This window comes from Osmerus mordax, chromosome 18 (genome assembly GCF_038355195.1).
Source record: "Osmerus mordax isolate fOsmMor3 chromosome 18, fOsmMor3.pri, whole genome shotgun sequence".
Classification (NCBI taxonomy): Eukaryota; Metazoa; Chordata; class Actinopteri; order Osmeriformes; family Osmeridae; genus Osmerus; species Osmerus mordax.
Genome location: NC_090067.1, coordinates 7827777 through 7843920, shown reverse-complemented (window position 1 = coordinate 7843920; position 16144 = coordinate 7827777). Strand labels below are relative to the sequence as shown.

At 47.0% G+C, this 16144-nt stretch overlaps 1 protein-coding gene across 1 annotated transcript; it reads left to right on the top strand.

The window, feature by feature from the left end:
- The first annotated feature begins 384 nt into the window (after nt 1-384).
- LOC136962486 (glutamate receptor ionotropic, NMDA 2D-like) lies at nt 385-15863 on the top strand. The gene is given in 11 exon segments (XM_067256272.1): nt 385-978; nt 2568-2837; nt 4642-4970; nt 10346-10460; nt 11979-12014; nt 12016-12063; nt 12065-12186; nt 13226-13247; nt 13711-13866; nt 14433-14586; nt 15856-15863. Coding segments are annotated over 11 exon segments (1854 nt in total).
- The last annotated feature ends 281 nt before the right edge of the window (nt 15864-16144 follow it).

Sequence of the window (16144 nt, the reverse complement as noted above, 5' to 3'; positions counted from 1 at the left end):
ACACTCGGATCTATGCGTATTCCTCCGCCTCTCTCCTGTCGCTCTCCCTCCATTTTTTTCATCCGCCACCTCTCTCTCCTGTCTCTCTCTGCTAGTTTAGCCTTGTTTACTGAATGTTGGATTGACTATTGTGAAGTTGCGAGGGGGGGTGGGTGTTGTGTTGTGTTGGACTTTGCATGCTTCCTATCTAATTTCCTCCCCTTTAGTGGTAGACATTTTGTGTAGTTTTACTTTTCGATTAGTTTTTCTCGTGGTCTCTACCTCCTGCCTTTCTTCCTACTTCCTGCTTTCTCTTCTTCTCTGCAGGAGGTCTTCGCGTGCGAACTGCCTTCAGCTGCCGTCGCTTCCTCCTTCTCCTCCTCCGTCCACCAATCCCAGACTCCCATGGCGGCCAAGCCCGCCCTCTCCCTCCTATTGGCTGTGCTGGCCTGCACGGGGCCAGCCCGTTCCTCCCCTCCCCTCCTGCACCGCCCCCGGGAGAGAGAGAGGGACTCGGGCGCCTCTGGCGGCTTCAACATCGCCGTGGTCCACTCGGGCTTCTCCCTGCTCCCGGAGACGGTTGGCGGCGGGGGACTGGGGGCCGGAGCCAACGGTGGGCAAGGGGGGCCCTCTCCACCGGGGAGGGGGGCTTCGTCGCCATCGGCGACGTCGCCGGGGGGATCGGCGGCGACGCAGTCGTCCACGGCCCCGCTGTCGTCGACGACGCTGGCCGCGCTGGTCGGCGATTCGGTGATGACGCCGTCTGGCATGGCTAATGTGATCTGGCTGACGGTGAACGAGAGCAGCCCTGGCAGCCTCCTCCTGCAGCTGTGCGAGCTGCTGGCCACCACGCCCCTCCAGGGGCTGGTGTTTGAGGAGGAGAAGCCCCCACCACCCAACAGGGCCCCGCTGGCCCCCATGCTGGAGTTTGTGTCGGCCCAGACAGGGGTGCCTGTGGTGGCCGTGGGAGGCGGGGCTGGCCTGGGCAGAGAACAACAGGTATGGTTAGCAATGAACAAGCAAGAGGTTTATAGTCAGATTTGATGTTTTTTAGTCTGGTTTTAGGCCTTACAGACTAGTTTTAGACCTTGTAGGCTGGCCTGTATGAGATGTTTTTTTGCAGGCTTCCTTGGAATTACAGATATTCTGACTGGGCTTGGACCAGGGCCTTGTTCCAGTTCTCTGCAAACATATCACTATATTTCTCCCTGATGTCGGTCCCCAAAGTCAGTGTCCAATCAAAATCTCTGTTTGGCAGCTTTTTCTTTTTTCTTTTATATATCATTGAAAGTCCAAGGGAAGAGAGAATTGAGGTTGCATTTCAGTGGAATAAAACGCTTTGTCAGCTTGTTCTGTTAGACTATGTGAAGTTGAGTGGATGCTATAGTAAGTTTGTGGTTATTTAGTCTAACTACAGACTTAATTCGATTGGATCTACACAGATGTATCTGGTTTCTGCCTGTGTCTATTGAGTAGCACAGAAAAGAGAGAAAGCATTCTGCTGCTGGTGCTTGCTGTTGTTCCCAGCTACTTAACAGATCCGATAATGTCACTGATTACTAAGAGGATGCTGCACTGGTTTCCTCAAAATCAGGGGTAGCATATAAGGAACAAATCTGTGTATTTTTATCGTGTTCAGATGGACAATGTGCATGCTCATCCTTCTCTCCAACCTCCTCTCCTAACCTATCCTGTCCTATCCTATCCCATCCTATCCTGTCATCTCCTCTCCTCTGCTCTACACTCTTGCCCTTCCTCTACACTTGCCCTTTCTCTCCTCTTCTCTCCTCTTCTCTCCTCTTCTCTCCTCTCCTCTCCTCTTCTCTTTTCTCCTCTTCTGTCTTCTCTCCTATCCTCTCATCTCCTTTCTAAAGTCAGTTTCAAGAGCTATGTTTGATTCTTGACCTATTTTAGTGCAAATATCCTATTGAGAACCTGCTGGTGTGATTGCCTCCTCCTCATCTCCTCTGGCCTGGCCCTGATGATAATTGATACGCCTGCTGTTCTCCTACAAATAACAGCACAGTTTGCGCCACTTCAAACCATAGGTGGACTATAGGCACCTAGAAAAATGTATAAGGATTCTATAGACCTTACCTTTGTGTTGACGCTTCCCCTCATAATCTTTACGGAGTTAAATAAAATCGAAACACGCTACTGTACTTTATGTGTTCTTTGATTGAATCGTTTCTGTCGGGGGAAACTGCTGTGTATGAAGCCTCTGAAGCTTTTAGTCCAAACTTTTGAATGAGCAGCAGGCGCTTGTTTAGTCTTACTGTGTGTTTGTGTTGATTTAAATCCATCGGTCTGTAAGCTTCATTTATACCGACAAAGCATACTTGACCTTCATCTACAGGAGGCCTCCTCTGTTTCTTTGTTCGGTGAATAAAAGGATGAATGGAAGGAGAGGGGAAGGTCAAGATACACCCTTCTAAATTAGAAGGGTGTATTTTATTTCACCTGCTCCACAGTTGGATGGATGGATGAATGAATGGATAAATGAATGGATGGATGGACAAATGTATGGGTGGATGGTTGGATAGAATGGTGGTATAAATAAAGACATCTGTATCACTGTTCTCTTCCAGGAGACTGGCTCCATCTATCTCCAGTTCAGCTGCTCCACAGCCCTGCAACTGGAGGTCATCTTTGAGGTTCTGGAAGAGTACGACTGGACCTCTTTCGCCGTGGTAACCACCCGTCACCACGGCTATGAGGAATTCCTATCTATGGTGGAGGGCATGACGGACGGCTCGTTCATTGGTTGGGAGAAGAAGGGCGTTGTGATGCTCAACGTGACGGACGACCCCGCTGGGCTCGACTCGAACCGCCGCTTGCTGAAGGACAATGAGGCTCAGGTTAGCAGGGCAGGGGGGGAGGGACGTGGGGGTGGGAGGGGCATGGGGGATGGGACGGGAGGGGCGGGGGCTACAGTCACCTAAATCCCCCCCTGTCGCCTTCTCACTTGTGACCCTTCACCCCCCTGCTACCCCCTCCACTTCTCTACATATCACGCTCTGCATGCTGTTCATGCATCCCTGCATGCTGTTCATGCATCCCAGCATGCTGTTCAAACTCACCTTCAGACCCTTCAGAATCTTCAAAATGCCCAGTAGAGCCACATAACGCGTGTGAAGTAGATGACTCAGACATTTTTATATGTGAGGTGGGAGCAATTAGAAATGAACCAGAGGCACTTGGGTGAAAAAACTCATTTGCTGAACGATATCCCACATGAGTTCACACTCAAGCCTCAATGGATATCTGTTAAGGTGACCCATCCAGAGTATAATGCCAAAGCTCAACATTGGGATGGTGAAACGAGCACAGAACCATGCCTTACCTTTCTCACCTTACCCCCACCAACAATGCCTTTCACACCTCTTAATTTATTCTTCTCACTTTTATTCTACTTGATCTGTACTTCCAGTGACCTCTTAACGATAGAGTGATAACAGATGAATAAAAGAGAGAAGAAAGGACCCCAAAAGACTATTATGGAATGGGTTGTGTAATGACATAAAATGACACTATGATTGGGGTTGCCTTGGCATGGATAAATGGATGTGATTACATTAAGATGTTTTCAAAGGCTGTGTAGATATGAGTATAAGAGACAAGCCTAAAAATTCAATACACTGTCTGACTGGCAGTTTTCCATTAGCAGACCAGGATAATGGTAGGCTCCCAAAATACAGATGACATTTTTTTACCTTACTTAAAGAAGCGTCAAGAGGGGCGCACGGTGGCTCACCGGTTAAGTGTGTGTATCATGTAGGCTGAGGCTTACTGCATGGGCCTGGGTTTGAATCCAGCCCAGGTCATTTCCGACCTGTTCTCCCCCTCTCTCCCTTCCATTTCTTGTCTCACTTCACTGTAAACGCAGAAGAGCCCTAAAAAAGATATATTTCAAAAAGAAGCAGGAAGAGATGTCCGTCTAGCCTCAGAGGGGGTGGGATATACCCCTGACCATCTGTGGTGTAGACAGAGGCAGTTATATTCCTTTCGTCAAACGTTGTCTGTGGGCGCTTGTCCCGGAGGAGTAGGAGGGACTGGCGTCATTCTGCCTCCACCCCTCATGATGTGCTTCTAGAAGGATCTACACGCCAGATGCCACTCCGTTCTGGTTCTGAGTAAGATAGCCGTCACCTCTCGCTGTATCTCTGAATGTGGGTTTGAATGCCTCCTTTAGAGACTGCTACACAACTCCCAACGCTCAGCCCTGTCTCTCATCTATCCAAGGAACCTTATGACTTTTGGTTGAACTAACCCTCCTGTCCTCCCCTCCAACTTCCCACACACCCCTCCACCCCTTTTCATTCCCCTCCACCCACCTCTGTCTCCAGCTTAACAAATCGCCCGTGATTCGTCTAACAAACTTTAGGCTTTTGGATCGAACTGCTCCATCGACTCCTTTTTCTTGTTTTCTACCCCTTAACCTATCCCTCCTGTCCTGTCTTCTGCCCCTCCCCTCCCCTCCCTCCCTCCCTCCCTCCCTCCCTCCCTCCCTCCCTCCCTCCCTCCCTCCCTCCCTCCCTCCCTCCCTCCCTCCCTCCCTCCCTCCCTCCCTCCCTCCCTCCCTCCCTCCCTCCCTCCCTCCCTCCCTCCCTCCCTCCCCTCCCCTCCCCTCCCCTCCCCTCCCCTCCCTCCCTCCCTCCGCAGGTGCGCCTGCTGTACTGCTCTCAGGAGGAGGCTGAGTTGATCTTCAAAGCAGCCTGGGCCGCGGGCCAGGCTGGGCCCTCACACATGTGGTTCGCTGTGGGGCCTGCGCTGTCCGGCCTGAGCCTTGAGGGCTTGCCCAAGGCCCTGTTTTCCATCCGGCCGCAGGGCTGGAGGGACGAGCCGCCCCGGAGGATAGCTAAGGGGGTGTCAGTTCTGACCCACGGGGCCATGGCTCTGAGGAAGGACTACGGTGCGTCCAGAGGGCCACACTACGCGGGGAACTGCCAGACAGACGGCAACCAGACGCAGAGAGTGCCAGACAGGATCAGGTGAGACGGAGGGAGAGAGGGAGCGAGAGAATGGGGAAAGGGAGGTGGAGAGAGATAGAAAGTGGTGGCAGAGAGCAAGGTAGATCGAGGGAGAGGGAGAGAGAGCTTAGAGAGAGAAAGAGGGAGAGAGAGAGGGAGAGAGAGTGCTGGCTCTTGTCTCTCCAGGGAGAACTGCTCAGCTGTGGCGGAGGAGTGTCACTGCCTGCCTCCTCTCGCTCCCTCTGTCTCTCTCTCTTCCTCCATCTGCCTAGTGCCAAACTCTTACCTCTCCCTCTCTCTTTTTCCTCTCATTCTTTCTTCCCTCCTGTTCGTCAGTGGATGGTCTCTTAAAGCTATGACAGTCACTACTTCATTGTCTTCTTCCTCTCCGCGTTAGGTTTGCAGTAGCAAGAGTTGTCTTTTTCTTCCCTCTCTGTCTTTTTCTCTCAATCTTAATCGTGCTCTCTTTCGTCTCTTTTTCTCTCTCAATTGCACAGTCTCTCATCTGCCCCTTTCTCTCATCTCTCATCTCTCTGTCTCTGTCTCTCTCTCTCTCCCTGACTCCCTACACCCCTCCTGCTCCCTCCCTTGTTCTCTCGTTTCTTCTTGTTCCCTGTCAGCCTGGGCTCCTACGTGTCTTCTCAAAGTACCCCCCTGTCTCTTCCAGTCTCCTCTGAAAGATGCATGAACCCCGCTGAGCACGTCAAGTAAAAGATACATGACTCCTGTCCCTGCCAACACAGCTCATTTATTGACTAGCATGCTAAATTGAAAGGAGATTTGATGATGCCGGCTGACTTCCACAATAACCAGGGAAGGCCGAGTTAAATGCTACCAATTTATTGCCACCTACTGTTGGTCTTTGTTAGTGCCTGTGCAGCTATGATGATGGGCTGCTCTAATGTTAATGTGTTATTTTTCGGGCCGGGCAAAGTCATTATGTATCCCTCTGCCGCTCTCGACTATTTATCTAGAAATTGTCCTTTGGCCCGTGTCCCACAGTCTTTGGTATCACCCCTGCACCTAGTTTCTGTCCTTCCTATCTCTTCTCTCTATCTCTCTACCTGCTGTTTATGTATTGTTTTCTTTTATTCCCCGGTTCAATCTCATCCTCAATCTCATCTTCTTCTTTCCCATCTCCTTCTCTGCCTCCCTCCACCTCTCCATCCGCACACATTTGTGTTCCATTGTGAGTTCACATCTCTCTCTCTTTCTCTCTCCTTGTCTCGACTCCTTCGACCGATCCTAAAAGGAGACGGAGGCGGAATCATTTTGCATGTAAATTGGATAATTGGATATGGTGCCGTAATGCAGAGTGAGGGAGAGAGGAATTATAAGCAGAGTGAAAGAGAGACGGAGAGGGAGAGGGAGAGAGAGAGAAAGTGAGAATGATGGAAAAACAGGGAGAAATGTGAGGCAGAGAGAGAGAGAGAGTGAGTAAGCATGAGAAGGAGAGAGAGGGAGGGAGGGATAGTAGACAGGAGAGTCGTCAGTCGTCAGTGTTCCTCCACAGGCAGGGCTGTCTAACTCCCAGTCATCACTGTGAGGATTCCGTCAGCTGGGTGACACTCCAAACCTTTCTACCCCCCCGCCTCCGCCCTCCTCCTCCCCCCAGCCCATGCCCTGTCCCGTCAATGTTAAAGACAGCATAGCCCCGGGGTAAGGTGGGCCAGGAAGGGGGGAAGTGGGGCGGCATTAGTGGGTATGTTTGCTTGTGGGGGGAGGAAGGATGAGGGGCGGAGGGGAGAGGGGAGGGGGGGGTAGTGCTGTCACTCATGCTTATCAGAATGCAAATTCAACTTTAAAGAGCATTAAAAAACCTCTGAATTTTGTCTGATATTGAAATAGACACTCAAATAAGTGCACACACATACAGGCGTGCATATACACTCACACACACGTCAAACTGTTGTTCCTACTGTGGTTCCTTTCTGTAAAAGGCTTCTTCAGTTTTTCTTTCTTTCTTTCTTTCTTTCTTTCTTTCTTGTCTCTCTCTCCTATGTTTGTCTTAATGTCTTGTATGTTCGGTACAAGGGCTCAATCTATATTCAAATATTCGGTGGCTTCTGGATGTTTGTTCACATAACGATGTAAGACATTGAGCAACACGTAATGTCAACGACTGTGTGTCGCCATGGCAACGCGACAACCCAGAGGGGGGAGATCAGTAGCGTCACAGAGTTGAAATAAATGCTAACTCGCACACACACACACACCATCCTCAAGTTTCTCATCTTGTAAGAAAGGCACTGGAAACGGTGGATGAATAATTTTGGAGTGTTAAACTTAACAGAGGACATTTATCTTCTCTTTTTCCTCTCTCTCTCCCTGTCTTCTCTCGCTCTCTCCCTCTTTCGTTTTTCATATCTTAGCTTTGGTTGGAGCTCCCTGTTCACCGTCTAATTCCCTTTAGAAGGGGTGGGGTGACGAATCATGTGTGCCTGTGAGTGAGGGTGATTGTGTGTGGTTATGTGTGTGGTAATAGTTAGCCTTCATGACTCACTTAAATGCATGTATTTACGTAGCCCTGCACACAGGCCCGCATGACAGAGAAACCATTAGACCCCACTGAGAGTCTCATGTACTGGAAGCAGAATGAACGACTCAATAGGAAAATCCGCCAAAAATGCATGCTAATTCGGTTGTAGCGCCTGAGATTAAGATTATAGGTGTGAGGAGAGACGGAGATGAACATCTTGGTTTGTCTTGTGGGTTTTTTATGGGACAGCACAGTTCAAATAATTGCGGGGAAAAAAAAGGAATTGAAAATTGAAAAGGAGCCAAGGGGCATCTTTAATCAACTACTGCTGCATCATGAAAAACATGAAGGAACATGTTCTGATTTTAATGGAAGGCGAGGGAAGCTCACAGAGACAGAAGGCTCAGGGAAGGCATCACTCAGTGTAAAGCATTCTGACGGTCTCTCTGCTCAGTGCTCCATTATGTGTGTGTGTGTGAATGGTGTTTTTAGGTGCAGTGTTGTCATGGTGACAGTGTGAAGCATCTCCCTGCCTCAGCCACAAACAGTTGAGTATCACTGATGCTGGTCAAACAGCTAGGGTGATCAGCTAGGGTGATCTTTACCACTGATTATACTGTACATCTGAACAGGAAACTCTCTCTTTCTATCTCTCTCTCTCTCTCTCTCTCTCTCTCTCTCTCTCTCTCTCTCTCTCTCTCTCTCTCTCTCTCTCTCTCCTCTCTCTCTCTATCTCTCTCTCTCTCTCTCTCTCTCTCTCTCTCTCTCTATCTCTCTCTCTATCTCTGTCTCTCTCTGACAGTGACTCTTTGTCTCTCTCTCTTTGTCTGACTTTTCCAATTCTCTATTTTTCTATCTATGTTAAAAGGTTTTGTTTCTATAAATAAAATAAACGACTTTGACACATCCAAAGCAACAGCAGACTCATGCAAAAACGTATTAAAATAACCCTATGTAATAAGATAAGAACGTTTCTATATTTATCTCATAAATTATGGATAGATTTCAGTCAATGATGTGTTGGATTTTTTTTATTTTGTTGAAAAAATTTATTCTGAAATGATTCTCAGTCTTTCCCTACAATTTCCAGCCAGAGATAAAGAAAAGATTATCTCTCTCCCTCTGACTCACCTTTTCTCTTTCCTTTCCTCCTTATCTCTCTCTTTCCCTCCTACTTTATCTCTCTCTTTCCCTCCCTCTTTATTTCTCTCTATCTCGGTCTGCATGCTGCAGTCTTTGCAAGTCTTTAGGCAGCGACTCCTCCCATTCCTCCCAGTGATAAGCTAAGCAGGAACTTTTCCTCCTTGCGAAACTTGTGTTTTTCTCCCGCAGCACCTACGGGGATGCTCACATGCACCCCCACACGCACATACACATACTCAAACACACACACACACACACACACACAGAGCTCAGCTCTGAAGATTAATGATTCCCCTGATTTGTCTCGCATCTGTCTTTGCATCCTTTACTCAGCGTGATTCACACATAAGGAACACAGCGGAAGATCGCAAGTTTTGAGTGCTGCTGTTCTTCCGCTTCTTATCCGTCTCCTTCTCTCTCATTTGTTCTCTCTTCATCTATCCACCTCTCTGTCTCTCCCTTCCTCCTACACTGCCTTTGTTTTTCATGCAGATTGAGATATAAAAGATCTCAAGTCTGCAGGGCCCATACTCCTTTTCAGAAATGGACCTTGAGGATGGTTACAGTTTTTCTCAATTGCTAAGACACATTTCTTGAATGTGTATTGTGTTTTCTCCAAACTCTAAACACACATCTTCATACTTACACTGTTTTGGCCAAACCCTTGACTTTTGACCCAAAATCAAACACTGTAGTCAAAACCATATTATCTGTCGTATAAACCTAACTTTGCATTCAAAATACACACAAAGCCCTCAAATAAATTCAACCTTCTGAATACCCTTTAGACACTGCTGGAGGAATTGAAAACACTATTATAAAAAGGTTTTCAAGAACCATTGACTATAACGTGTCCCTGAATTTTAGATATGTTCCACCTCATGAGTTTGACATGATGTAAATCATAAAACTCACAATTACTGCAATTGTCCTTCTTACAGGCTGTTTATTTTCTATTATACAGCAATTGCATTTTGAGCTCTTGTTACTGTAGTAGTCACAGTATACAAATAGTAGTACTGTTAGTCAACAACACAAATGTATTGCTGTAAATTGTAATTTGGGGAACAAAGGCTAAGAAAACAAGGAAATAAACAAATCATCATAGAGATTTCTGTCATAGTGTGGCATGGATCTCATTTGAGATTGTTCTTCTTCTCTTCCTCTGCCTCTTCCTCTCCCTTGTCCACCTCCTCTCATTTGGACAATTCTTCCTTTTCATCTGATATTTTCATCCATGATTTCAAAGTACAGATGAGCTTACCTTTGTATTCATTCCAAACCCCTGATTGCTTGTTGAGTATATTTGCTTGTTAGTGCTTACACATGGATAATTGGTTGGTAAGGGTGTTTGAATTGCGCTGTTTTGGTTTACTTATCAAATGGCAGTGTTTTCTGAATGACATAATGGTGATAATTGTGTCTTAAAGTAAGAGGTGTGTTTAGACTTTTGCAAAGAAGTATGAATGAACCTGAGAAATGTGTCAACAAGGATCAATTGTGTGTAAAGATTGGGGTACATGGTCTTTCTGCTGGGATTTAGCAAAATGGTTTTGTGGGGATGGCTTACACATACCATTTTTGTGTGTTAGCAATCGAGAAAAACTGTAATTAATTCTGACATATTGTATCTTTTACTCAAAACATGGAATTTCTCTGAACCCTTTTTTCCCAGACCACTAAAATATTTAGAGTACGGTCTAGAGAAAATGTAGAATTTAATGTGTGTTCGCATCGTCCATTTGAACTCTCCTGTCTTTTCCTTGTCTTACAGATACTTCAGTAACATAACTATTGGTGGACGGGACTACTCTTTCAACAGTGATGGCTACCTGGCCAATCCGCTACTAGAAGTAATCTCCTATTCCCAGGGGAGGGGCTGGGAGGAGGTCAGTGAAGGCTAACCATCATTTCACACGCTGGCAAACATGCTAACTTAGCTTTCCACACACACCAGTGCTCACACACAAGTCGACATACACAAACATTCACAAACTCACACTCAGACAAACACGCTGTGCCCCGTGGTATCATGGCCCATCGGTTGTGCCCATTTACCTCTCCTTCCACCTTTGTCAGCCTTGTTAGCTTCTGCTAACTGAAGAGTCAGATCGCCCTTCCCTCTCTGGAGACGCTACGCTGCTACGCTGCTACGCTGCTACGCTGCTACGCTGCTACGCTGCTACGCTGCTACCCTGCTACACTGCTACGCTGCTACGCTCAGCTCTGTCTCTACTAGTCTGTGGATTCAATTCTGCCTCAGTTAAACCTGACTGGGAGTCTCTGGCTTTCCAGTGACCTTTTAACACTGTATGTTTATCAACATTGTTGCCCCAAGGCTTGCTATTCAAACGTTACAAAATCCCTTTACGTTCGCTCAACAATCCCAGGATTAAATGTCAAGCTAGCCGGCTAACCAAGGCTGACCTGACCCGGCACTGCCACCATGTGATACACTTGTTCCCCCCCGCGTTGGTCGTCCTTTCCTACATTCCCTCGTTCATCCCCTCATCCGGTCCCTCACAACCCCCTGGCTTCTTTAACTGCTTCAATACTGTCAGTCATCTTCCCACCCCCTATTTGCTCCCTCCGCGGAGTACATTTGCTGAATCTTTTGACCTGGGGGCAGACAGGTGGGAGGGGGCCAGCAGTGTTGAAAGGTCCCATTGCACTAGGATTTTCCTTCTGTTCTATGACTGAACAGGACAAGATATTGTGGGTCCCTAAGACATACCTGTACCGCCAGCTCCCAATGACAAAAAAACTAAAGAAAGAAAATGAAATTTCTTCATGTGACATTTGAATATCATTCAGCTGTAATGGTGTGGAATGCTGTAAATGATTCATAATCCATATTTCTTATGATTGTGCTTGCACATTGATGAAAGGGCAAGTGAACTTGAGTAACTTTAAAGGGTACTTTTCCTTCAGTGCTTCAATTTTGTCAGGACAATTTGGGCTGTTCGGTGCTTGAAAAATGATTGAACATCAAAAAATCACTTGAACCGGACTCTTTTTTTCTTTGATGTGACTTGGGCCCATGTTTTTAAACTCAGCTTGGACAAACTCAAGTACAAGAACAGAAACATTTACTGCCAAGTTGGCACTTGTTAATACTGATCCACCCCCTCCCTTTGAAAAGAGATGTTGATAGCTTTTCGAACGAAAAAAACATACCTGTGTCAGACCAGCGCCACGCTGCTCATCCCTTCAGCACCAATTGAACAGACATCTGCATATCCACAGCCAGCAGCTTGACTAAGACCCACTTCCCGCTGGTTGTGCTGTTTTCCTATATTTTACACTCCATTTGCTTTCTAAGTGCCTCTTTCTCTTTCACTCTCTCTCTCTCTCTCCCTCTCTGTCCCCCCCCCTTCTCCCCATCCCCACCTCTCTTCGTCGGCCAGGTGGCTTGGTGGGAGAACGGCGTGATGAGGTGGCGGCTACACCCCCACCTCTCGCTACGGTGCCTTCCTCAAGCCGCTGGATGACGGCCCAGCACCTCCACGTGGTCACCCTGGAGGAGCGACCCTTCGTCATCGTGGAGCCCGCCGACCCCGGCACCGGCTCCTGCATTCGCGACTCTGTTCCCTGTCGCCTGCCCCTCAACACCAGGTAAAGACATGACCTATGACCAATGCTCTGGTGATACTGGACGGAAACCCGCTGCATAAATGTTTTAACATGTTGTTACGTGACATCACACTTTTCCACTTTTCTTTTGTTTGTTTTCTTTATATGCTGTCCTTCTTTTCTGTCCTCCTTTGTGACTCTCGCTCAGTGTCAGTGTGTGCCTCGTGTGTCCTGTTTCTCCTCCTGAGGTTCTCTCCATCTGTCTCTCTCTCTCTCTCTCTATTTCTTTTGATTCTCTCTTTCTCTATGTCTCTCTTCACTGTCTCTTTCTCTCTACGCTGTCTCTCTCTATTTCTATTTCTATTTACTCTTTCACTCTCCACTCTTCCTTCTCTCTCTCTCTTCACAATCCCTTTCTCTCTTCACTCTCTCTCTCTCTCTCTCTCTCTCTTCTCTCTCTCTCTCTCTCTCTCTCTCTCTCTCTCTCTCTGTCTGTCTCTGTACCGTGACTCCGTCTCTGTCTTGTCTCTGATAAAATGTCTGCTGGCCCAGGTCTGGACATGCACGATAATGCCCCCCCTTTCATCCATTTCTATTGGCTGAGCCAAGATCTCGGCCCCCTGTTAATCAGACTGCTGTGAACAGTCAGAAGGCTTACCTGTCAGTGTAAGAGGTTATCGCCACTGAGTCAGAGGCAATTTGGCGTCTTCACCCAGTAAAACAAAAACTGGCCCTTTTAAGTGTAGAAGTATTTGGGCTTTATGTGTAAGATATGTGTAAGATAGCCCTGGGTCAAACCCTGCTGGAAAATACGGTCAATCTCTTATATGGAGCCAGTAGAAACAACTTGAGGTGATACATTTTGAGAATGAATTGAAACGCAACATATTAGGTCATATTACTATTTAGTTTAAAGCAAACAAATTGACATTTATTTCCCAAACTCCGCCAGTGGCTGGCAGTACTTTTAGCGCTGGCATTTCTGTGATTTAGTTTTAATCTGCCCCAAGTCTGGTGTGAAAAGGCCTTTTTGTTAGGCAGCCACTGTACAAGTACTAAAACTCAGTACCATCATTTCCAGTTGGTTCTCCCCTCCCCCGTGTGTTCTTCAGACAACTGGAGAAATAGAGAAGTTGCCTCTAAATATGAATTCATTGAATGCAGTGTTTTTCCATGGCTGTTCGTCCTGACGTCCTGCTCCTCTCTTCTCAAACTGAGCCTGCAGACTACTCCAGTATTGATCCACACATACACAGCTCTCTAATAATTCATTCACTTCTTACCCATCTGTGTCCCCTCTGTTTCTCTTCCTCCTCTGCCTCCTGTCTCCACCTCCCTCCCTCCCTCCTTCCATTTCCTTCTCTCCCTCCTTTTCACCCTCTTATCTCTCTCTTTTTCTCCATCCTTACCATCCACCCTCCCTCCCTTCCCTTGTCTCTCTCCCTCCTTCTCTCTCTCCTCCCTCTTCTTCACTCCTTGCTCCCTCTCTCTCCCTTACTCATTCCTCATCTCTCCCTCCTCCCCTCTCTTACCCTCTGGTCTCTCTCATCAGTGCGGTAAGCAGAGGGTATTTCCCCTATGAAGAATTGCTGCAAAGGATTTTGCATTGACGTCCTCAAGCGATTGGCCAAAATCGTGAGCTTCAGCTATGACCTCTATCTGGTGACCAATGGCAGACACGGGAAGAACATTGATGGGGAGTGGAACGGCATGGTCGGGGAGGTCAGCGTCTCATCTGTTCTCATTCATCTCCTCCTTTTTCTCCTTTCTTTCTTTTTTTCAGCAGCATTTTACATCCAAGTTACATTAACTATATAACTACATACCAATTCTTATATTAACAACAGTGTAAAAAAAAGTTACACTTTGTTACGGTTTAGCAGTATTTATTATTACAGTCATTACGGCTCTCAAATGTAATTACATAGCAATGTCATCTATGTACCTATGATGTACTTCCTATCGGTATTGCTATGTAGTAACATGATAGTTAATACAGCCTAAGGGGGGGGGGGGAGGGAGGGAAGTTTCCAAACCCCAACTCCCCATCCATTTCACAGTCAACCCAAGCCCCAGCCTCCTCAATCTCTTCCACAATCTACTTCCATTTTCTCCCTGTCGATGTGAGACAGCTGTAGTGTAACTGCCCAGCCTGCTTGCTTGCCTGCTTGCCTTTCTCCCTGACAGCCTTTCCTGCTTGCTCGCCTGTGCTGCCTGCTTGGCTGTGAACATCAAACGGCGCCCTGTGTCTCTCTGTCCCTAACTGCAGTTCCCCTCCCGTCCACCAGGTGGTGTCCAGCCGAGCTGACATGGCAATCGGCTCCCTTACCATCAACGAGGAGCGCTCGTCAGTCGTAGAGTTCTCAGTGCCCTTCGTGGAGACCGGCATTAGCGTCATGGTCGCACGAAGCAATGGCACGGTGTCGCCATCCGCTTTCCTTGGTGAGATCATGAATAACGGTGCGTGTCCACTACAGCGACGCGATGCGAGCGACGCGATGCTTTCCATTCACTTTCAATGTAGCCGGGCGATTCGCTTGCCTGGTGCATTGTGGGTAGCGACGCAACGCGATCCAAGCGAGTCGAGTTGAGATTTTCTCAACTTTATGTAAATGAGGAGCGACTTTCGCGAGCGATGGCCAATCGGCTTGTTGTGTTTCTTGAACGTAGCAACCGTCGGTCATGGTAAATATTTCTAGTTTTCACAGTTTCAAGATGGAGGACAAACTAATTGTCTGTGTGGCTTCATACCCATTCCTGTTTGATACGTCTCTGTATTCGTACAGATATGTTAACAAAAAAATAAGGCATGGCGCAGGGTCGCCGATGTTGTTGGTGCTCCTGGTGGGTTTTTTGTACTTTAAAATTCTCGTCTCGGAACAAAACGTAACTGCTAGCTAGCTAGCCCCGTCGGCGGTACAGTACACAACTGGTTACCCTGAGCGCCCGGTGACATACTGTAACATTTTCATCATTTCACCCTGAAGAAAATACCCCAAAAAATATCATGCTACATATAAGCTAGCTAGCTATATTGGATTTCTTGCATCATTTGTGTAAAATTTGTTTCAACGATATTGTGAGACTGCGTTGGACACTATTAGTGGCGTTCGCGCTCAATTGCGTACTGTAACATTTAATCATTTACTCTGATTAAAATACAGCAAAAAAAAGCCTGAACTAAACATCCTAACACACTAACACACACTAACACACTAACATAACATCATGCTACATCTAGCCAGCGTATCGGATTTTTGCTTAAGTGTGTAAAACTTGTATTTTGATCGATATTGCGAGTACGTAAACCCAAATTTGCATACTTTGCCATGACGTTATACGAACTTCAACAGTGACTTTATTGAACTACAACTCTGCATTCATCTGTCTGACACGCCCCCGAGCGTGGTGCACTGTGGGAAGGCAAGTGATTCGCGTCGCTGTAGTGGACACGCACCAAAGGCATATACATGACTTATAAAGGGCTTATAAAGGGGGTTATGGATGGCTGAGATGTGAATCTTACCATCACATTGCTCCCATATGGCAACTTTCTTTTTCCTCATGCAGACAAGTATCATTTCAAACTGGCCTTCAGACTCATCAAGTCCCCTCTCTTGCTGTCCTTGTTCTCAAGGTTTTGCACCTCAAAGAAAGTCAGTAAAAGTAATTTGGTGTAATTTCTCTACTCATTCTCCTGACTTGCTACAGATCCATGAACTCAAAAAGTCTGCTCTTGGTATTCAAATGAGACCTGCTACCCTCCTCAAACTGAAGGGAACCCCTCTAAATCACCAGCTCCAACCTTGCCCTCACCCCGTTTAAGATAACACCTCTAAAATTCGAAATAGTCTTAGAATAATTCTCTTCTTTTGCCAAGCAAAAAAAGTGAGACTCCTTAGGAAGATGGGAGTCAGGCGGATGTACTAATCCATTGCTCATTGATAGGCAGTTGAAGAGCAGCTGATCCCAGATAACGCGTGTAAAATGGCCGCGCTCA